The sequence below is a fragment of the Bombina bombina genome, chromosome 7, assembly GCF_027579735.1.
Source record: "Bombina bombina isolate aBomBom1 chromosome 7, aBomBom1.pri, whole genome shotgun sequence".
Lineage (NCBI taxonomy): Eukaryota > Metazoa > Chordata > Amphibia > Anura > Bombinatoridae > Bombina > Bombina bombina.
This window is the reverse complement of record NC_069505.1, coordinates 144,493,669-144,518,322: the sequence shown is the minus strand read 5'-3', so window position 1 is coordinate 144,518,322 and position 24,654 is coordinate 144,493,669. Positions and strand designations below refer to the sequence as shown.

The 24,654-nt window shown below is 37.0% G+C and overlaps 1 protein-coding gene across 1 annotated transcript in view; it reads right to left on the bottom strand.

The window, feature by feature from the left end:
* Nucleotides 1-3,511: 3,511 nt before the first annotated feature.
* Nucleotides 3,512-24,654, bottom strand: part of NELL1 (neural EGFL like 1) — a 1,753,035-nt gene continuing 1,731,892 nt past the window's right edge. The window contains exons 18-20 of the mRNA XM_053689313.1: nt 22,013-22,189; nt 7,632-7,856; nt 3,512-3,562 (exon numbers count right to left, since the gene is read on the bottom strand). Of these exons, the coding sequence (XP_053545288.1) occupies nt 3,512-3,562; nt 7,632-7,856; nt 22,013-22,189 (453 nt within the window). The remainder of the gene's footprint in view (nt 3,563-7,631; nt 7,857-22,012; nt 22,190-24,654) is intronic.

The following is a 24,654-nucleotide window of genomic DNA, read 5'->3' as shown; positions in this document are numbered from 1 at the left end:
TGTGTATGAGGAAAGTTATACTATAGCTGCTTAAAGTGATACTGAACCCAATTTTTTTCTTTCATGATTCAGATAGAGCATTACATTTTAAGAAACTTTCTAATTTACTCCTATTATCAATTTTTCTTCATTCTCTTGCTATCTATTTTTTAAAAGCAGGAATGTAAATCATAGCAGCCAGCCCATTTTAGGTTCAGCATCATGGATAGCACTTGCTTATTGGAGGTTGACATTTACACACCAATAAGCAAGCATAACCTAGGTTGTCAACCAAAAACGGGCCAGCTCCTATGAATCACATTCCTGCTTTTTAAATAAAGATAGCAAGAGAACAAAGAAAAATTGATAATTGGAGTAAAATAGAAAGTTGCTTAAAATTGGGTTTAGTGTCCCTTTAATGGTAACTGATACATTAAAACATATCTAAATGCATATGCCTTAAAGGAATATTAAACAATTTGAGATTCTAATATAAATTGTCTAATTGTGTGCATTAAAACAACTTTGTAATTTAATTCTGAAAATTTTAAGTTTTCCATTTCCAATTCTTGTTAGAAGTGGAACTGCAACACCTGACTTTTGTATATTTCTGTACATTAACTGCACATTCTAGCGACTCATTTATACCTGTCTCTGATTGGCCTCAGCAGAGATAATTTGATAAATGAAACCTAGGTTACAATATGGCAATGTCCATTTGCTTTATGGACACTACAACTTTACATTGGTTTCTTCAATATTTAAACAACTAATTTATTTGATATCATACTATCTAGCATTTATTTAGAGTTTAATGTCCCTTTCATTGTACATTGTAAGTATTTAGGTTTATTTTATCATGGGCAATATTGCATCCCTGAATGGTAACAGTTAATCTTGTTTCATTCTATATTTCTAAATTCATAGCTATGCTCATTTGCATTTGGTATCCTAAATACGTATACACAATTTGTGGAGCCAAACACACCTATACACTTAAACTTATTTGTGAAATTTGGGTGCCTGATTTACAATAATTATTCAATTTAAAAAAATGTATTAATTTGCAAATGCACTGAACTCTATTCATTAAAAGGGACACTGTACACTAGATTTTTTTTCTTTGCATAAATGTTTCCTAGATGATCCATTTATATAGCCAATCTGGTAGTGTTGTTGTAAAAATGTTTTTAGTTTTGCTTATTTTAAAAGTAACATTATGCTGATTTTAAGACTCCTAACCAAGCCCCCAAAGTTTTAGATGTATACCGAAGTCTACAGACTCCTGCTTGCTCCTGTTTGTGTAAAGGGTGCAATGGAGGCGGTGTCTGCTCTTCCTGCTTTCTCATCCCCTTTCAGTGGGTGTCCCAGCCTAACCTAATCAACAGTGCTAAATTGGGACTTTCTAAGTAGGTTTTTAAAAGGTTTCATACTGTATTTTTATATCAGTATCAGTGTGTATTCTTCTTTATAGTAGTGTTTATTACATGCAGTTCTATGAAAATTGGTGTATACTGTCCCTTTAAACTTCCATGATTTGGAGAATGTGAACAATTTACTTCTATTATAAAATGTACCTTTTTTGTCCCGGTCTACTTTTTTTAAAACTTAGTGACTTCCATCCTTCCATGCGTTATATCATTTGACTCTTTTCGGAGCCAGATTTATTCGTGTGAAAGTAAAACGCACAAAGATCTTTGCAAATACAGATCTTCTATGTTGCACTTTCACACAAATAAATACGACTCTTCAAAGAGCTGAATGCCTTTACCCTTGGCCAGATTTGTCATTCTTTGCATGTCTTGAGCCCTATATGGCAGAACTTTTTTGTAACAACATTATACATACAGTATAGTGCTCAAAAGGCATAGGCAAATATTTTTATAATTTATTTACTACACGAATGCAAAATATGACTGCTTGCAACTGGCTATTTTTGACACCGCATTTATTTGTGTGAAATTGCAACACGCCTATATATGGATATGGCCATGTGGCCATATTTAGTTTTTGTTCAGTAAACCAAAATTTGCCCATGCCTAGTGCTCAATGCATATACATTCTTCTGAGCCTACCTCCGTATGCTCTCATATAATGGAGTTTGAACCAAAAATACCAAGAAAAATAGGTAAATTTTATAAGAAAATTCTACTATCTAAATCAGGGCCAATTGACAGTCTATTGTGTGGCTCAAGGAAAAAGCAGAAATAAAAATGTGAACATTTGTAAGGAAATGTATTTTTTTGAATTATTATTATGTTTTTCTCATAGCCATAAATATATATGTGTCTCTTAAGGCTTGTAAAATATTGATATGTTGCCCCTATTTGCTAGGAAATTGGCCATTACTAATCAAAATCATGAAAGTTTTAATTTTGTCCCATTGAGTCAAATGATATTGCCAGTTGACCTTTAATTTACATTATTTTAGAATGCAACTTTAACATTTAGATGGATAAGTGATAACAAAACATGAGATTACAATAACATAATAATCAAAAGTTTCATGAGGTGTTAAACAATATATTACACATCAATAAAGAAATGATAATAAACAGTGACACAGCGTTACAGTTTTCCTGTTGGCGTATAGCATATCTTTTGTTGCATTGATGATGTTCTTGTAGAGTTAATCTTATTCTTTAACCATGTTGAAGTGGCTTCAATGTCTATATTGTACTTTAGTAAAGGACTTAATTAAAATCTTAAAGATGTGGATCATGGAAAAACACCCATTAACTGGTGAAAATAGTTTTTCTTGTTATGAGTCAAGATCAGTTTATGCCGTTCTTGTGGAGTCAAAGTTAAATCCCAAAGCTGGTTTTGTCCACTGGTTTCAGCCGCATAAGGATGAAAAAAATACAGCTGAAGAGTTATTAGTCCTGTTTAAGATTTTTGTTGTTGTGTTTTTTTGTGTTTTTTTTTTTTAACTCTTATGGTTTCCAGAGTCTATTTCCCCAACTTTGAGAAGCGTAACATTTAATTTTCTTCCAAGAGACAGGCTGAATTAAATTGTACAATGTTCCGCAGCTATGAAATATAAGTACTATGCAATTAGACTGTACATACATACATATTTTCATAAATACATCAGACAGGGACCTTAGAAATAAGTTTGCAATGTATGAAATACAACAAACAGCCTTATTTGTAGTTTTTAGATCCCCTGAAATCTTCATTTTTTTTTTTTATCATGACGTCCATACGCAAAAATGAAAAGATACATCAAAGTTTACTATAAATTAATTACAAAGTGTTTGCTGACGTAACAATTAAAAAGTCTGTGATTCACAACACTGAAAACTTTAATAACTATTAGCCTTAAGTGTTTTCTCTGTGGTTTACCAAACAAAGGCTAGCGAGGATGGACATAGTGGAAGGTCCCAAGGCAGCTCCCAAATATCTTCCTTTTAATGGAGACTTTGGTAATTGTCTGTTGTATAAAACACTGACTCATACACACACACACTCTCCATTATTGGTGGGAACTGCATCATTTTTCCTGTCTGAGGAGAGTCCAGTGTTAACAACGTTAGTTATTGTGAAGACATTCTAAATCCACTGAGCAGCAGATACTTCCATTCTGTAGGGGAAAAACAAAATGGAATGAGTCTTTGTATAACTTTATTAACACTAACATTATGTTTCACTTAAAGGGAAAGAAAACTCAAAATTGCATGATTCAGATGCAAGTCATTTGGAGACCCTTTTAATTTCATTTCTATTAATGTTTTTGTTCTCTTGGCATCCATTGTTTAAAATAATATTTACATATCAGCAACAGCAATGCTAGCCAGTGACTGGTGGCTACACACATAAGCCTCTTGTAATTGTCTCACCAGATGTGCTCAGCTAGCTCCCAGTAGTGCATTGCTGCTCTGGAGATGACTTTATAGGACTCAATTTACCAAGCTGTGATAGCAGCTTCGGAACCCCAGCATTTGAGGTTTGCATGAGCGAGACTGAAAGGCTAAGTTAAGTGGCAGAGGTCTTAAGACCACTGCTACTTTACCTCTACATCACCTAATGTGTGGCAGATTTCAATCCTTCTCGACAGTTCTGATTGGGATGACTGACAGCCCCATTTTGCTTGTGATTGACCATGCACAAGCAGGGGTTGGGATTGCACAAGCAGTGGCTTGTGCAATGTTGGATGCATATTGTGAGGTTGGGCTGCACAAGATTCATGACAGCAAACCTTGTCTGCCCATCTGATAATAAATGGAGCCCTATGTGTTTAACCCATTTGCAGGGGTTAAACACAAATAAGTTTGTTATACTCCTGCTTGTATATAACATATACTAAAATGTTCTTTTTGCACTCATATCCCTTTAAAGGACAGTAAAGTAAAAAATAAACGTCTGTGATTCAGATACAACACAGCTGTAAACAACTTTCTAATTTACTTCAAACTTGCTTTGTCCTCTTGATACCCATTGTTAAAGAGTAGGTTTAGGGACAGCAATGCACTGCTGGGAGATAGCTGAACACACCTGGTGAGCCAATGGCAAAAGGCATGTGTGCACAGCCACCAGTCAGCAGCTAGCTCCCATTAGTTCACTTCTAGATATATTTTTTGACAAAGGATACCAACAGAACAAAGCAAATGTAATAGCAGAAGTAAATAGGAAAGTTGTTTAAAATTGCATGCTCTGTCTGAATCATGAAAGTTTAATTTTAAGTTCACTGTCCCTTTAAATGATGTTCCTGTCCTCAGTAAAGTTTTATTGTCACACTTATGTATGTCCTACTCCACCAGTAACGTAGAGACAGTTATCCTTAGAGGCTAATGGTTATTAGTGGGAAGTACACAAGCAATACTACAGTACAATATACGTATATCTTTGTTGTTTAGAAGCTGGGCATATGATTGAAATAACTGATTGTATTCATGCAGTACACTTGTAGTAGAAAGATATTGTTTACTGTAACTTAAAAAAAAAATCAGGCAAAAACACATTTTGATCAGGCACAAATGATATTAATCTGTGACAACTATTTTTTAAAGTTTCTCTCTCTCTCACTCTATCTATCTATCTATCTATCTATCTATCTATCTATCTATCTATATAAATAATATATATATATATATATAATCTATCTATCATCTATCTATCTATCTATCTATCTATCTATCTATAGTACTGTAGAAACAACATCTAACCATGCTAAATATGAATTAAATGTGTCGTTTTTTACATGAGCATTCTATAGGGGGGGAAATCATGCTTAGAAATCATAAAAGCATCAGGATGTAAGCTTGGAGCATCCGGATTTCTAACTATAGAAGCCCAGGAGAAATAGTCAAACCGATCCAGTCTAATATGTTACAGAAAAAAAAAAAAAACGTATAAAACACTTCATAGTGCATTTTTTATAACTTTATTACAGCGTTGCCACAAAACTTCCTTATTAAAACAAAAATTGCAGAATAGTCGATGCTCAAGAAATGATCAAACATAAAAAAAATTTCTGAGTTTGGGATATTAAAGAGGTTCCTAGGCTGGCAAAAAAATGAACTTTCTTACACAAGCAGTATTAAAGAAGAGCTCACAATTAAAGGGACATAAAAGGCAAACATTTTCTTTCATGGTTCAGATAGAGGCTACAGTTTTAAACAACTTAACAATTTACTTCTTTTATCAAATTTTCTTTGTTTTCTTGTTATCCTTTGTTGAGAAATAGGAAGGTAAGTTTAGGAGTTTACAAGTGTCTGCAGGAACTTTTTAATGGTTGCACCACCCGGGTAAAATCTAGGCCAATACTAGGCTAAAATTAGCTCATATTAATGTTTTCCAATGCTTTTAGCACATAATATCATTCAATAATTTTATGTTAAATTATGCAATTAATTTGTGCCTTGTATAGCAGAAAATGTTATAATCAGGTAAATGATTTACGTTCGATTAATTTATTATACATTTTTGTATTACCCTCGCATTACTTCACCTTTATATTTTGCCCTTTGACCCAGTGAAAGTTTTCCCTGACACACGTTTCAATTAACCATTTTTCAGAGAGGGTTTGTGCTGAATTTTGTACCAGATATTTATACACAAACAAATCCCTCCCTCTTTGTTTGATTGGCAGATAGTGATGACATATTCATATCCAATTGGTCTTTCCTTATGTACATCATACTTCACATAAGTGCATAATACTTCTAAGTTGTTTCTACATTGTACCTTACCAGAGTATATGTTATTCTTTAAATAAAGGGGATATTGGACAATATAAACAGGGCTGTCTCTTTCAATGTTATCTTTGTAAAATCCAACATTTCGCCCAAAAATGGTTCCTTTGTCAATGTTAGAAAAAAAGATTATTAACTAGAAAGCATCTTTTTCATCTCAGGAAATACAGACATAATGTCTATGTTTTGTATCCAAGCATAAGTATAAAGACTCGGCAAAAACTTGTGTAATTTTAGTAAAAATATCACAGATCAGCCAGATAATTAAAGGGAGCAAGATCAGCCAGCTAATTCCATGTTAAAGGAGCTGCAAGGAGTTAGCTGAAAACATCGGGTGAGCCAATGACAAAAGGCATACATGTGCAGCTAGCATCCATTAGTGCATTGATGCTCCTGAGATTACCTACGTTTGCATTTCAACCAAGGATACTAAGAGTAAAAAGTAAATAAGATAATAGAAGTAAATTGGAAATTTAAGATGTTAAATGTTTGGAATTAGATACTTCAATACAGGTGCAAATAAAAAAAAATTCGAATGAACTGAGATGCCATTTGAGGAAAGAGGTTCAGTGGCGGACGAGGTTCACTGTCATGAACCTCCTCTGCCCGGCCAGTGCTTGTGCATTGCAGCTACCCGCTGATGATTATTGAAATCTGCCACAACTTATGTGGCGGAGTGGTTGAGTAGCAGTGGTCTTTCAATTTACTTCTAATATACTTTATTCTCATGATATTCTTTGTTTAAGAGAGTGTCTAGAGAACAATATGGCAGCAGTTTTTCAATGCAAAATTCTACTATAAATGTATATGGTGTGTGTTTGTTTTTTGTTTATTTTTTTGCATAGAAATAGATAAAACAGCCATATTTTCCTCCATTCTTAGAATATCAAATATTGATTAAAGGGATATGAAACTGAAATTTCTTCTTTCAAGATTTTGATAGAGCATGCAGTTTTAAGCCACTTTATAATCGACTGCAATTATCAAATTTTCTTCATTCTCTTGGTATCTTTATTTGAAAATCAGGAATGTAAGCTTAGGAGCCAGCCCATTTTTTGCTTCTGCACCTGGGTAGCGCTTGCTGATCGGCGGCTACATTTACCTAGGTGCTGAACCAGAAATGGTCTGGCTAATAAGCTTACATTCCTTTTCAAATAAAGATACCAAGAGAAAGACAAAAAAATTGATAATAGGAGTAAATTAGAACATTGCTTTAAATTGCATGCTCTATCCAAAACAAGAAAAAAAAATGGGTTTCATATCCTTTCAAACTGAACAAATTAAATACATCATAAGACACATTTGAAATCAGTTTGTTCTTGCCTGTAGAGTTTACATCATTAAAACCACAGTCACACAGTGCATGATGGTTTTACAGGGTTAAGGAGCATGCATAAACTAAGGCTGACCTCTTTATATCCACTGGATTTCAATATGACTCAGTAATCATTGCTTTACCTTGCATTTGCAGGTTGTGCAGGGAGATCCAGACATTGTCCATATTGATCCGCTTAGTCTAGTGATCCCGTGAGTGTCCTCGCAGGTTTGCCTAATGTCATAGGTAACGTTATCTGCTAAACACGGGTCACTGACGCAGCGTGGGCAGCATTCACCTTCAGATATTGCTGTATATTCGCAGTTCAGTGCAGGACATGACAGAGGCCAGCAATCAACTTCCCCTTCCTATGGAAATAAGATTAGAATGCGGATCACAAATATAATTTATCAACTTTACTTGCAATAATGATTTGCACATCTTTTACAGTGAATCTCCTCATATCTTTCGGTTAAGATAGTTCCAGGGCAGGGGGGAAAAAATATTAAAAATTTGTCAACATTTAAAAAAAAAAAAAGTAAATAAAACATGTTTAAGATGTGTTGATTTCTATATATTCTAGAATACCCTCTTAAATGGACAGTATACACCTTAGTTATCTTAAAGTCTTACCCTAGATTAAGTTGCAAATAGTATCCTGCATGTTTTCTATATCACGCAGCAGCTATGGTAAAAAAAGTTTAAACTGAATATTGTTTCTGTAAACTTTGAAATGAGATCACTCTGGGCTACATATGGCATCGAATCACAAAAGGCTCACTAGTTGGATTTAACAGACTGTCAATGCTATTCAGCCAAGTGCCTAAATGCAGCACAGATCGTTATGTCATCAGTGGGTGGAGCTTGGCAGCCTTTTCAAAGTGGCCAGAAAAATATTTATTTTAAAATAACTTTTTAACCATTCCTGCTGCATGATATAGAAATGGTGCAGGAGACTATTTGCAGCTTAATCTAAGGAAAAACTTTAAGGTGTAGACTGTCCTTTTAATTTTAAAATATAGGGGTCCATTATTATTGTGCTATAGTCAACCATGTCCGCCGCACATCGATAAATGCCGACAGCACACGCTGTCAGCATTTATCATTGCACCAGCAGTTCTTGTGAACTGCTGGTGCAATACTGCCCCCTGCAGATTCGCGGCCAATCAGAGCTTGATAAATAGACCCCATATTCTCTTACTTTAAAAACATATGTGAGTTTGTTAAATTATTTTAACAAGTGATTTATAAATGATTGTTTTTTAAAACAACTGCAAATAACATAACTATAGTTTGCATGTTTACACGTACAAATTAGGCAAATTCTGTAGAGGGGATTAGAAATAGAGTAAACAAATAGTGTTTGATTTAGTATGATATTTATGATGGGTTAGGGGATCATGTAGAGGGGCAGCTTACAAAGAAGGGTAATTTTTTAATGGGATTTTCTTTGAGTGTTAAGCAATAATATTGTAGGGACAGGATTGCAGTTAAAGGGACAGTCTACTCCAGAACTTTTATTGTTTAAAAAGATAGATAATCCCTTTATTTCCAATTCCCCAGTTTTGCATAACCAACACTGCTATAGAAATACACTTTTTACCTCTGTGATTACCTTGTATCTAAGCCTCTGCAGACTGCCCCCTTATTTCAGTATTTTTGAGAGACTTGCATTTTAGCCAATCATTGCCCTCTCATAAGTAAGTATGCAGGTGTGAGCACAATGTTATCTATATGGCACACACAAACTAACACCCTCTAGCTGTGAAAAACTATCAAATGCATTCAGATAAGAGGTGGCCATCAAGGTCTTAGAAATTAGCATATGAGCCTTCCTAGGTTTAGCTTTCAACTAAGGCTAGATTTAGAGTTCTGCGGCCAAAGGGGTGCGTTAGCTACGCATGCTTTTTTTCCCCCGCACCTTTTAAATACCGCTGGTATTTAGAGTTCACAGAAGGGCTGCGTTAGGCTCCAAAAAAGGGAGCGTAGAGCATATTTAACGCCACTGCAACTCTCGATACCAGCGGTGCTTACGGACGCGGCCAGCTTCAAAAACGTGCTCGTGTACGATATCCCCATAGGAAACAATGGGGATGTTTGAGCTGAAAAAAAAACTAACACCTGCAAAAAAGCAGCGTTCAGCTCCTAACGCAAACCCCATTGTTTCCTATGCGGAAACACTTCCTAAGTCTGCACCTAACACCCTAACATGAACCCCGAGTCTTAACACCCCTAACCTTACAATTATTAACCCCTAATCTGCCGCCCCCGCTATCGCTGACCCCTGCATTTTATTATTAACCCCTAATCTGCCGCTCCGTACACCACCGCAAGCTACATTATAGCTATGTACCCCTAATCTGCTGCCCCTAACACCGCCGACCCCTATATTATATTTATTAACCCCTAATCTGCCCCCCTCAACGTCGCCTCCACCTGCCTACACTTATTAACCCCTAATCTGCCGACCGGACCGCGCCGCTATTATAATAAAGTTATTAACCCCTAATCCGCCTCACTCCTGCCTCAATAACCCTATAATAAATAGTATTAACCCCTAATCTGCCCTCCCTAACATCGCCGACACCTAACTTCAAGCATTAACCCCTAATCTGTCGACAGGAGCTCACCGCTACTATAATAATTTTTTTAACCCCTAAAGCTAATTCTAACCCTAACCCTAACACCCCCCTAACTTAAATATAATTTAAATCTAACAAAATAAATTAACTATTATTAAATAAATTATTCCTATTTAAAGCTAAATACTTACCTGTAAAATAAACCCTAATATAGCTACAATATAAATTATAATTATATTGTAGCTATTTTAGGATTTATATTTATCTTACAGGTAACTTTGTAATTATTTTAACCATGTACAATAGCTTTTAAATAGTTAATAACTATTTAATAGTTACCTAGTTAAAATAATTACAAAATTACCTGTAAAATAAATCCTAACCTAAGTTACAATTAAACCTAACACTACACTATCAATAAATAAATTAAATAAAATACCTACAATTACCTACAATTAAACCTAACACTACACTATCAATAAATTAATTAAATATAATACCTACAAATAAATACATTTAAATAAACTAACTAAAGTCCAAAAACAAAAAAAGAACTAAGTTACAAAAAATAAAAAAATATTTACAAACATTAGAAAAATATTACAATTTTAAACTAATTACACCTACTCTAAGCCCCCTAATAAAATAACAAAGCCCCCCAAAATAAAAAAATGCCCTACCCTATTCTAAATTAAAAAAGTTCAAAGCTCTTTTACCTTACCAGCCCTTAAAAGGACCTTTTGTGGGGCATGCCCCAAAGAATTCAGCTCTTTTGCCTGTAAAAAAAACACATACAATACCCCCCCAACATTAAAACCCACCACCCACATACCCCTAATCTAACCCAAACCCCCCTTAAATAAACCTAACACTACCCCCCTGAAGATCTTCCTACCTTGTCTTCACCATGCCAGGTATCACCGATCGATCCAGAAGAGCCTCCGATGTCTTCATCCAAGCCCAGGCGGGGGCTAAAGAGTGACGTCCATCCTCCGGCTAAAGTCTTGATCCAAGCGGGCAGAAGAGGACATCCAGACCGGCAAACATCTTCATCCAAGCCGCATCTTCTATGTTCTTCAATCCGATGACGACCGGCTGATCTTCAAGACCTCCAGAGCGGATCCATCCATCTTCACCGACGACTTCCCGACGAATGACGGTTCCTTTAAGGGACGTCATCCAAGATGGCGTCCCTCGAATTCTGATTGGCTGATAGGATTCTATCAGCCAATCGGAATTAAGGTAGGAAAATTCTGATTGGCTGATGGAATCAGCCAATCAGAATCAAGTTCAATCCGATTGGCTGATCCGATCAGCCAATCAGATTGAGCTTGCATTCTATTGGCTGATCGGAACAGCCAATAGAATGCAAGCTCAATCTGATTGGCTGATAGGATCAGCCAATCGGATTGAACTTGATTCTGATTGGCTGATTCCATCAGCCAATCAGAATTTTCCTACCTTAATTCCGATTGGCTGATAGAATCCTATCAGCCAATCGGAATTTGAGGGACGACATCTTGGATGACGTCCCTTAAAGGAACCATCATTCGTCGGGAAGTCGTCGGTGAAGAAGGATGGATCCGCGCTGGAGGTCTTGAAGATCAGCCGGTTGTCATCGGATTGAAGAACATAGAAGATGCGGCTTGGATGAAGATGTTTGCCGGTCTGGATGTCCTCTTCTGCCCGCTTGGATCAAGACTTCAGCCCGAGGATGGACGTCACTCTTTAGCCCCCGCCTGGGCTTGGATGAAGACATCGGAGGCTCTTCTGGATCCATCGGTGATACCTGGCATGGTGAAGACAAGGTAGGAAGATCTTCAGGGGGGTAGTGTTAGGTTTATTTAAGGGGGGTTTGGGTTAGATTAGGGGTATGTGGGTGGTGGGTTTTAATGTTGGGGGGGTATTGTATGTGTTTTTTTTTACATTCGAAAGAGCTGAATTCTTTGGGGCATGCCCCACAAAAGGTCCTTTTAAGGGCTGGTAAGGTAAAAGAGCTTTGAACTTTTTTAATTTAGAATAGGGTAGGGCATTTTTTTTATTTTGGGGGGCTTTGTTATTTTATTAGGGGGCTTAGAGTAGGTGTAATTAGTTTAAAATTGTTGTAATATTTTTCTAATGTTTGTAAATATTTTTTTATTTTTTGTAACTTAGTTCTTTTTTATTTTTTGTACTTTAGTTAGTTTATTTAAATGTATTTATTTGTAGGTATTGTATTTAATTAATTTATTGATAGTGTAGTGTTAGGTTTAATTGTAGGTAATTGTAGGTATTTTATTTAATTTATTTATTGATAGTGTAGTGTTAGGTTTAATTGTAACTTAGGTTAGGATTTATTTTACAGGTAATTTTGTAATTATTTTAACTAGGTAACTATTAAATAGTTATTAACTATTTAATAGCTATTGTACCTGGTTAAAATAATTACAAAGTTGCCTGTAAAATAAATATTAATCCTAAAATAGCTACAATATAATTATAATTTATAATGTAGCTATATTAGGATTTATTTTACAGTTAAGTATTTAGCTTTAAATAGGAATAATTTATTTAATAATAGTTAATTTATTTTGTTAGATAAAAATAATATTTAACTTAGGGGGGGGGGTTAGGGTTAGGGTTAGAATTAGCTTTAGGGGTTAAAAAATTTATTAGAGTAGCGGTGAGCTCCGGTCGGCAGATTAGGGGTTAATGCTTGAAGTTAGGTGTCGGCGATGTTAGGGAGGGCAGATTAGGGGTTAATACTATTTATTATAGGGTTATTGAGGCGGGAGTGAGGTGGATTAGGGGTTAATAACTTTATTATAGTTGCGGTGCGGTCCGTTCAGCAGATTAGGGGTTAATAAGTGTAGGTATGTGGCAGCGACATTGGGGGGGGGCAGATTAGGGTTAATAAATATAATATAGGTGTCGGCGGTATTAGGGGCAGTAGATTAGGGGTACATAGGGATAACTTAGCTGGCGGCGGTGTACGGAGCGGCAGATTAGGGGTTAAAAAATTTAATAGAGTGGTGGCGATGTGGGGGGACCTCGGTTTAGGGGTACATAGGTAGTTTATGGGTGTTAGTGTACTTTAGAGCACAGTAGTTAAGAGCTTTATAAACCGACGTTAGCCCAGAAAGCTCTTAACTCCTGTTTTTTTTCTGCGACTGGAGTTTTGTCGTTAGATTTCTAACGCTCACTTCAGCCATGACTCTAAATACCGGCGTTAGAAAGATCCCATTGAAAAGATAGTATACGCAAATGGCGTAGGGGGATCTGCGGTATGGAAAAGTCGCGGCTGTAAAGTGAGCGTTAGACCCTTTCCTGACTGACTCCAAATACCAGAGGGCGGTAAAAACCAGCGTTAGGAGCCTCTAACGCTGGTTTTGACGGCTACCGCCCAACTCTAAATCTAGCCGTAAGAAAATAAAGCAAATTTGATGATAAAAGTAAAATGGAAAGTTGTTTAAAATCACTTGCCTTATCTGAATCAGGAATATTTCATATTGACTAGACTGTCCCTTTAAATTTAAAAGGTTTGGGAGAGGGTTACATAATTAATTGTGGTGCCTATGGGTAATTGTTAGGGAACTTTGGATAGCTGCATTTAAGGCCAAAAGTGGGGGAGGTTGCTGTTTAAAGGAACATGAACCCCAACATTTTTTTTTTGTGATTCAGATATAATATTTAATTTGAAACAACTTTCCAACTGAATTCTATTATCAAATTATTTGCTTAATTTTGTTGGTATCCTTTGTTAAAGGCGCAGCAATGCCCTACTGGTTAGCTGAATACATAGAGTGAGCCAATGGCATGATGTGACAATGTGCAGCAGCTAGTTCCCAGTAATGCATTGCTGCTCCTGAGCCTACCTAGGTATGCTTTTCAACAAAGGATACCAAAAGAATGAACCAAATTAGATAATAGAAGTAAACTAGAAAGTTTAAAACTGCATGCTCTACCTGAATCACGAAATAAAAACATTAGGTTTATGTCCCTTTAACTTTAGTGCAGTGAAGGGGGGCGAGCTGAAAGTTCTTCCTATAAAAGTGCCCTGATGGAGCTTTGGAGGCTATGCTGCAGTATCAATAAGGGATCATGTAGGATCTAGCCCTCCTGCTTATAGTCTATACTACAGTATCTATACTGTATAAAAGTGCTCTGATGGAGCTTTGGAGGCTATGCTGCAGTATCAATAAGGGATCATGTAGGATCTAGCCCTCCTGCTTATAGTCTATACTACAGTATCTATACTGTATAAAAGTGCTCTGATGGAGCTTTGGAGGCTATGCTGCAGTATCAATAAGGGATCATGTAGGATCTAGCCCTCCTGCTTATAGTCTATACTACAGTATCTATACTGTATAAAAGTGCTCTGATGGAGCTTTGGAGGCTATGCTGCAGTATCAATAAGGGATCATGTAGGATCTAGCCCTCACGCTCCTGCTTATAGTCTATACTACAGTATCTATACTGTATAAAAGTGCTCTGATGGAGCTTTGGAGGCTATGCTGCAGTATCAATAAGGGATCATGTAGGATCTAGCCCTCGCGCTCCTGCTTATAGTCTATACTACAGTATCTATACTGTATAAAAGTGCCCTGATGGAGCTTTGGAGGCTATGCTGCAGTATCAATAAGGGATCATGTAGGATCTAGCCCTCATGCTCCTGCTTATAGTCGTTACTACAGTATCTATACTGTATAAAAGTGCTCTGATGGAGCTTTGGAGGCTATGCTGCAGTATCAATAAGGGATCATGTAGGATCTAGCCCTCATGCTCCTGCTTATAGTCGTTACTACAGTATCTATACTGTATAAAAGTGCTCTGATGGAGCTTTGGAGGCTATGCTGCAGTATAAATAAGGGATCATGTAGGATCTAGCCCTCCTGCTTATAGTCTATACTACAGTATCTATACTGTATAAAAGTGCTCTGATGGAGCTTTGGAGGCTATTCTGCAGTATCAATAAGGGATCATGTAGGATCTAGTCCTCGCGCTCCTGCTTATAGTCTATACTACAGTAGCTATACTGTATAAAAGTGCTCTGATGGAGCTTTGGAGGCTATTCTGCAGTATCAATAAGGGATCATGTAGGATCTAGTCCTCGCGCTCCTGCTTATAGTCTATACTACAGTATCTATACTGTATAAAAGTGCTCTGATGGAGCTTTGGAGGCTATGCTGCAGTATCAATAAGGGATCATGTAGGATCTAGTCCTCGCGCTCCTGCTTATAGTCTATACTACAGTATCTATACTGTATAAAAGTGCTCTGATGGAGCTTTGGAGGCTATGCTGCTGTATCAATAAGGGATCATGTAGGATCTAGCCCTCCTGCTTATAGTCTATACTACAGTATCTATACTGTATAAAAGAGCTCTGATGGAGCGTTGGAGGCTATGCTGCAGTATCAATAAGGGATCATGTAGGATCTAGCCCTCCTGCTTATAGTCTATACTACAGTATCTATACTGTATAAAAGTGCTCTGATGGAGCGCTGGAGGCTATGCTGCAGTATCAATAAGGGATCATGTAGGATCTAGCCCTCCTGCTTATAGTCTATACTACAGTATCTATACTGTATAAAAGTGCTCTGATGGAGCGCTGGAGGCTATGCTGCAGTATCAATAAGGGATCATGTAGGATCTAGCCCTCACGCTCCTGCTTATAGTCTATACTACAGTATCTATACTGTATAAAAGTGCTCTGATGGAGCTTTGGAGGCTATGCTGCAGTATCAATAAGGGATCATGTAGGATCTAGCCCTCGCGCTCAAGCTTATAGTCTATACTACAGTATCTATACTGTATAAAAGTGCTCTGATGGAGCTTTGGAGGCTATGCTGCAGTATCAATAAGGGATAGGGATCATGTAGGATCTAGCCCTCGCGCTCCTGCTTATAGTCTATACTACAGTATCTATACTGTATAAAAGTGCTCTGATGGAGCTTTGGAGGCTATGCTGCAGTATCAATAAGGGATAGGGATCATGTAGGATCTAGCCCTCGCGCTCCTGCTTATAGTCTATACTACAGTATCTATACTGTATAAAAGTGCTCTGATGGAGCTTTGGAGGCTATGCTGCAGTATCAATAAGGGATCATGTAGGATCTAGCCCTCGCGCTCCTGCTTATAGTCGTTACTACAGTATCTATACTGTATAAAAGTGCTCTGATGGAGCGCTGGAGGCTATGCTGCAGTATCAATAAGGGATCATGTAGGATCTAGCCCTCGTGCTCCTGCTTATAGTCTATACTACAGTATCTATACTGTATAAAAGTGCCCTGATAGAGCTTTGGAGGCTATGCTGCAGTATCAATAAGGGATCATGTAGGATCTAGCCCTCCTGCTTATAGTCTATACTACAGTATCTATACTGTATAAAAGTGCTCTGATGGAGCTTTGGAGGCTATGCTGCAGTATCAATAAGGGATCATGTAGGATCTAGCCCTCGCGCTCCTGCTTATAGTCGTTACTACAGTATCTATACTGTATAAAAGTGCTCTGATGGAGCCCTGGAGGCTATGCTGCAGTATCAATAAGGGATCATGTAGGATCTAGCCCTCACGCTCCTGCTTATAGTCTATACTACAGTATCTATACTGTATAAAAGTGCTCTGATGGAGCTTTGGAGGCTATGCTGCAGTATCAATAAGGGATCATGTAGGATCTAGCCCTCACGCTCCTGCTTATAGTCTATACTACAGTATCTATACTGTATAAAAGTGCCATGATGGAGCATTGGAGGCTATGCTGCAGTATCAATAAGGGATCATGTAGGATCTAGCCCTCATGCTCCTGCTTATAGTCGTTACTACAGTATCTATACTGTATAAAAGTGCTCTGATGGAGCGCTGGAGGCTATGCTGCAGTATCAATAAGGGATCATGTAGGATCTAGCCCTCCTGCTTATAGTCTATACTACAGTATCTATACTGTATAAAAGTGCTCTGATGGAGCGCTGGAGGCTATGCTGTAGTATCAATAAGGGATCATGTAGGATCTAGCCCTCACGCTCCTGCTTATAGTCTATACTACAGTATCTATACTGTATAAAAGTGCTCTGATGGAGCGCTGGAGGCTATGCTGCAGTATCAATAAGGGATCATGTAGGATCTAGCCCTCCTGCTTATAGTCTATACTACAGTATCTATACTGTATAAAAGTGCTCTGATGGAGCGCTGGAGGCTATGCTGTAGTATCAATAAGGGATCATGTAGGATCTAGCCCTCACGCTCCTGCTTATAGTCTATACTATAGTATCTATACTGTATAAAAGTGCTCTGATGGAGCGCTGGAGGCTATGCTGCAGTATCAATAAGGGATCATGTAGGATCTAGCCCTCGCGCTCCTGCTTATAGTTGTTACTACAGTATCTATACTGTATAAAAGTCTACTATTCCTTAGATAACTTGCTTTAAATTACAAAAACAAATCTATGTTTAAAATATGCTGCATGTTTCTAAATTACTGAGCAAAAACATATTTATTGTCACTTTAAATAATGAAGGTACAGTATATTCACCCTAAGTTTACGCATTGCTTCTGATCGCTCATTTGGTCGCTATACATTATTTTTTTTCCTAGCATGTCCCATTTATTCCCTTGAGCATTCACTTTTTTTTCCCATATGGGATCTAAGAAGTGAAAATTACATTTTCATTTGCTAATCTACATGTTTCACATATTGTAAGCGCGATCTCCCAGCTTTTCTTATGTTCCCACTGCAACGTAGCTGTCATTTCACAGATAGAATCATCTCCGTTTTAAATACATGTTCTTGTACTCCTGCAATTCCTCTTTATCTAACCGCTAATTAACTATGATGCCTCCTTCTTACCACCTTCAAGGCTTAGTTTCTACACATCTGCTAATTTCAACCCATCAACTTGGATTTCACGCTATTTCTACTTTGTTCTTGTACAACCCCCACCTATGTTGCTTTCACCCTAAATTCATTTTCCTTTCAATATTTCTGAATAACTTTCTGTAGAAGATTTTTTTAAACATACATAGGATTGCCAGGTGTTCAGTAATTCAACATGCTGTCCAGAAAAATCTATACAAAAACTGGACACATAAATGTTATATTTTTATGTCCCCTGATCTGTGACAATATTTTTAAAGTCTGATCTTTTACAAATAAAATACAGCACCAGGAGAAAGTAGCATTAAAAAAATTAAATCCAAAAAAGCTTTTCACTGTGGCCATCAGTTATATGTGCGCAGTATACAAGCAATAAAAAGGATATTAAACACATTGGGATCGTAAAATGAAATGTTTAGTTATACATAGTTAAAAACATGTTGTAATCATATTCTTGTATTATTAATTTTGTCTCCTTTTTATGCAATTTAATTTTGAAAATTGTGGGCTTATCCAATTCTTCTTAAAAGTAGGAGTGCAGAGTCCAGGATTAAAAATACTATATTCCACACATTCATCAGTTGCACATGCTAGTGACTCATTTCTAACTGTCCCTAATTGACCTTAGCACTGCAGAGAAGGATACCTAGATTACAACATAGTAGCTCCCATTCCTTTATCATCTGCATATTTTCTCTGGCTAATTTTTGCTTTGAAGACATTATTTTATATCATAACAAATCTAGACAGAAAATAAATGTTGTATTATTAATTTAATGCTGCCATTTTGCAAATCAATAGTATTTTAAGGATACACCCCTTCCAAAGCCTGGTGAAATTCATGATCCTAGCATAATTTGCTGATGTTAATTAGGGGTAGATGTAAGAAGCGAGTACTTTAATCCAAGCTATCACTAATACAGAAGATTGCATGGTCAATTAAAGGGACAGTCTACAATAGAATTTGTGTTGTTTTAAAGTTTAAATAATCCCTTTATTACCCATTCCCCAGTTTTTCATATTCAACACAGTTATATTAATATACTTTTTTCCTCTGTGATTACCTTGTATCTAAGCCTCTGCAGACTTCCCCCTGATCACATTACTTTTTCATTTATTATCTATTGACTTGCATTTTAGCCAATTAGTGCTGTGTTGTGTTGACTCTTAAATAACTCCCGGGGTATGAGCACAATGTTATCTATATTGTCCTCATGAACTAGCAGTCTCCTGTTGTGAAAAGCTAATAAAAAAGCATGTGATAAGAGACTGTCTGTAGTGGCTTAGAAACAGGCAGAAGTTTAGAGGTTTCAATGTTATATTAAAATAACAATGTTGGTTGTGCAAAGCTGGGGAATGGGTAGTAAAGGCATTATCTATCTTTTTAAACAATAACAATTTTAGTGTAGAATGTCCCTTTAAATTTAAAAAATAAATCTTTAGTCTCTGTTCCCTCAGAGGAAGTGGAACAAGCATTTTACAGCAAAAGCAGAAAAAGGATGACTGTGTATTGCAGTGTTGGTTTATTTTTGTCAGTTAGACTTTTTATGGGGGTTACATTTTGAATTTAAGTGCCTTTAATTATGTAATTTTAATATATATATATATATATATATATATATATACTACTCAAATTTTCAAAAATTGGTACAATTCAAGTTTTGGAGGTTATTCCCTTCCTCCCTAATCATGTGTGCTGCCTTGTTGAAATCTAGCTTTAACTATGTTCCAGCACTGACCTGTTTGTAGATTAACCTAGGTATCAAAATGGCAGCACCCATAATAAGGAGGTGGTGCATGGAATCTGTCTAGTGTCCCTTTTAAGGACCAGTTAATACAGTAGATGTATATAATCAACAAATGCATGATAACAAGACAATGATATAGCACATAATCTGAACTTGATTAATAAGTAGTAGACTTATTTTCTGACAAATTCTAAAGTAACGTCAATTTCCACTCCTCCTGTATCATGTGACAGGTATCAGTCAATCACAGAGGCATATATGTATATTCTGTGAATGTTTGCGCATGCTCAGTGATAGATAGTGACTAAAAAAGTGTAAATCTAAAAAAGACTGTGCACATTTTGTTAATGGAAGTAAATTGGAAAGTTGTTTAAATTGCTGCTATGGGGCTGATTTATCAATGTCTTCAGATACCTGCAGAGTAACATAGGTTCCAAAATGGCAGCACCAGTAACCTAATTTAAAAAATGGTAGCATCCCTGCTGAATGCCGACAGCATACGCTGTCTAAATTTACCATTGCACAGCAGTTCTTGATGCCGCTAGCAGGGGGTGTCAATCATGTCGATCGTATGCGATCGGGGGTATTGATGTCCGCCGCCTCAGAGGTGGCAGACGATTTAAGGAGCCGCAGTCTTAAGACTGCTGCTTCTTAACTCCTGTTTCCGGCGAGCCTAAAGGCTCGTGCGTAAACAGAGGTATTTGGCCCCATTCGGGCCATGATAAATCGGTCCCTATATCTAGGCTTACCAGAAGTCCCAGTTTGACTGGGATTGTCCTTGTTTGGAGGTGCTGTCCCAGTGTCCCACCCGGTTGTTCATTTTGTCCCAGTAGGGTTGCCACCTCCGGATTTTCGAATCATGTGTCCAGGTTTCAGACCACCTGATACCCGGACACATTATTCAAAATGAGTCTGTGGCTTTCCAATATAGTTGGATGCTGATACTTTGTTACATACGGCCCTGCTTAGCTTAACATTGGTGTCCTTCAAAGTTCACATTTAGTAATACAGGCCGAGTGAGCAGCATAGGGTTTTTTTAATTTTGTAATACTACTTTGTTTATTTTTCTTGTAATTTAACACCCCGACCCCTGGTGACATCATCAGTAATACACGTTTAGGGGAATCATGTGGATATGACCAGGAAGTGCAGACAGGCAGGATTCTTGGCGTGGATCTTGCTCTCCTTAATGCATGATAACATTTTGGCTGTAATCTTCCTGCATTATGGTATAACGTAGCCTCTTAAACAGCTTTAGCAGGTATGTGTTTCTTTTTTACTTATTTAATTTAATGTTGTATTTATGCCTTATCAGTATCCAGTTCTCTTCCTTAAAGGGACACTGAACCCAAATTTTTTCTTTCGTGATTCAGATAGAGCATGACATTTTAAGCAACTTTCTAATTTACTCCTATTATCAATTTTTCTTTATTCTCTTGGTATCTTTATTTGAAATGCAAGAATGTAAGTTTATATGCCGGCCCATTTTTGGTGAACAACCTGGGTTGTTCTTGCTGATTGGTGGATACATTTATCCACCAATAAAAAAGTGCTGTCTAGAGTTCTGAACCAAAAAAAAGCTTAGATGCCTTCTTTTTCAAATAAAAATAGCAAGTGAACGAAGAAAAATTGATAATAGGAGTAAATTAGAAAGTTGCTTAAAATTGCATGCTCTATCTGAATCACGAAAGAACAAATTTGGGTTCAGTGTCCCTTTAAGTAGACACATAAAACACAAATTACACTGCAGATATTAAATTGTGTGATTTATATGCTTTTTAAACTATTTTATACAATTGGTACTTATGCTTGATGTTTGCATTATTTAGAATCTGAGATTTAGATGAATGATTTATTTGCTCATGTTGTGTATGGGTTGCCATGACAACGTAATGGTGCCTTTTACACTAGGGGGTGGTGTTATGGTCTATTTAAACTGTGTGATTCACTTGTTGTTTAACTGAGGAAGGATAGAGTATCCACAAACATTACGCACACAAAAGCTACTACTTTAAAAGGACCGGTAATCACCACACCCACTTGACCATGCCCCTGACCACATCCCCACTGGCACCGCGCCAGGTGGTCCCAGTGTCACCTCTAAAAAATTATGGTAAGCCTACCTATATCTGAATCAGGTAAGTTTTTAATTTTGACTGGAGTGTCCCGTTAATTGCCTAATGAGAAGTCTGTTTTCTATTCATTGGTGTTGATCAGACCCCAGATGTGGCCTTAGGCTGTATTTCTGTCAGAACTGCTTTAAACAATACAATACAATAGTTTGTAGATTTTCAGCTCAGCACCTATGTATACTGAATATATAATATTTATTATAGACTCCTTACCAGGCAGCGGCACTGCTGGCAGCTGTATGTCCAGTTGTCTCCACTGTGGTAAAGTTTATGTCCATACTGATCCAAACACTGGCTAGTGACTCTTGTGTCACACTCCGGGCAGCAGTAAAGATCAACACTAGGGTTTTGGCAATCACAGGCTGTTCTTCGACAAAATATTTTCCCATCCTGGGGACATATAATTAAATAAAATTAGCAAATACAGCACTTAAAAATATATTCTAATGAGCTGTAGCAAATAAAGTGTATTAAAAATTACTTTTTCGGCAAGAAAGTAGGACAACCATTAATCATGATCACACAAATATTAATGAAATATCTGAAGTGTTCCTAATACGCTGTGTTTGAGTTGATCCCGGTCAGGAAAGCAGACCCTGACTAGGAGCGCAGTAACATAGAAAGATAAAATGTGGCAGCAGATAAAAACAATAAGGCCCAGAATCTTGGCTCATATTTCCTTTTGAAGCTATATTAATGAGAATAACCTTATCAAGGGCATAACTAGACCTTGCTGGACCCTAGGCCAGAGGCTGTGGCAGATCCCACCATTTTCATAGAACCCTTCTCAATGAACGTGATTCATATTTCCCCTTTGTTAGTCTGTTCCAGGGTGTATGTTCATTGTTTTTTTATACATGGGGAAATAGGGAAGTATGGGGGAAGGTTGTTCTGAACAGGAACACTCTTGGAAACATTGCCACCATTTTGCAAAGGCAAAAACATACACTCTCCTTACACCATGAACCCTGTTTTGCAAGGGGGTCCACAGAGGGCTAGACATGATAGAGGTGGTATAATGCAACAACTGTTTGCAGGACCAAGATAGGCCAGTCTCAACTAATACCCATATAGTTAAGCCCTGAATCTTATGCATATTCCAGTAATGTGATTCCCTTACAGTATTTTCCTTACCACCTCTAAAGAAGATCTATTTTATTATTCAACCAACTTTTCTGTAAAGAAGTGGTTATGATGTTTTAAGTAATTTACTAGCGGCCCACAACATTGAAATGATGACCCTTTGTGCATGGTTACTTTTGTCTCATAAACGCATATCCTTCATTCTTTTTCCTTAAAACACATTTAATGAATTTCAGTCATTTGTAGGTCTTTCATTTTCTTACATAACTGAAAGTGGCTGTAGATTTCAGGAACTCACATAACTGTATTAGCAGAAGTGAGATATATATATATATATATATATACATATATATATATATATATATACTAAAGCCAAGATTACAAGTGGCGTGTAAGCAGTATCGCTGGACCACACTAAAATTAGAATATACATTGCTATTACAAGCCTGTAATAAAATAGATTTAGCATGGCTGACATCGCTCTAGTGCACCCATTATTTTCAATGGATATTGTGACTGGGCTAAATAGATCTGATATTTAGCTGAAAGTAATAATATGAAGTATTCCTAACGAAACTTTGGCTTCAGCACTAGTTTTGAGTTAGCAAGCAAGCGAGAAATAGAAAAGGCTTTCTTTAGAGCGGCACATAGATGTCAATGGGTAGAGGTATTTAGCATGATCATAATCGCCAAACTTTAAAGTTAGCGTGCCTCAGTCTTTAACGTGCATGCTTTTTACTTTCAAATTTTATTACCAGCGCTAACCTGGGATCGCTAATGTTTTACCTTGAGCGCAGTTAGCAATAACAATGTATCACTTCACTTGTAATCTAGCCCGAAGTGGGGTTCATCTGTCAAACCTTGCATGATGGATCCCAGTGCTTGTAAAAGCAAATATAACCATGATTTTGTCAGTTCATACCTTCTCCTAATAGAAAAGCCAGGACTGCTAGAATGGAGTCGGAGGAAGGAAGAAGCATCCCTCATCATTATTGTAAAAGTTTTAGACCCCAATGATGTAAACATCCAGCATATTATTAACCAGTCCCTTTTTCCTATCTTTTCAACTAGCAGGACAAAGTGAGAATTAAATGGGGGCAAAAGGGGAATTTCAGTGGGAAACTAATGCTCCCCAACTTTACCACTGTCCTGCCTATTCACTATAATCCATTCTACTTAGGTGTCTTCTCCAGACTCTCATTCAGACACACCAATAACTGTTTTTCTATGAATTTGATTCACGTAGGCTCACTCATCTCTCCATTCCCTACCTCCCAGAGATAATATGGTATAGAAAGACTAGGCCTTAGCTAGGGAAATCTGGGGGGGGGGGAGCAGTACCTGATTTGAAGCAGAGTTTGGGGTTCAGTAGGTGGAGTTTGATAGGAAATGGAAAGACTAGGGGGAGTGGCTAAACATCCTCTGCAAACTGGAACGTTTATAAGGTCCTGAGGGACTGTGGAGAGACAGCAGGAAGAGCAACTAAACCAAGAAAATCCTGCAAAGGAAATATTTGGAGCTCTAAAAATATCAACTGTGTAGAATAACATATGAAATGGAGAGACTGGTGAGTCCATTAAACTTGGGAGCCAGAATAGACATATTAGAGAATTTTGACTATCGAGTTGTGAGAAACCCATGATAACCTGCTTTCATTCAATCATTAACAGCTGCTGGAAATTGCATAATTCTTTGTTAACAATCACAATTTTTTTTCTCTCTAAGTAACAATTCTTTCGTCCTTTAAAAAAAAAAAAAAAAAATGGTGTTAA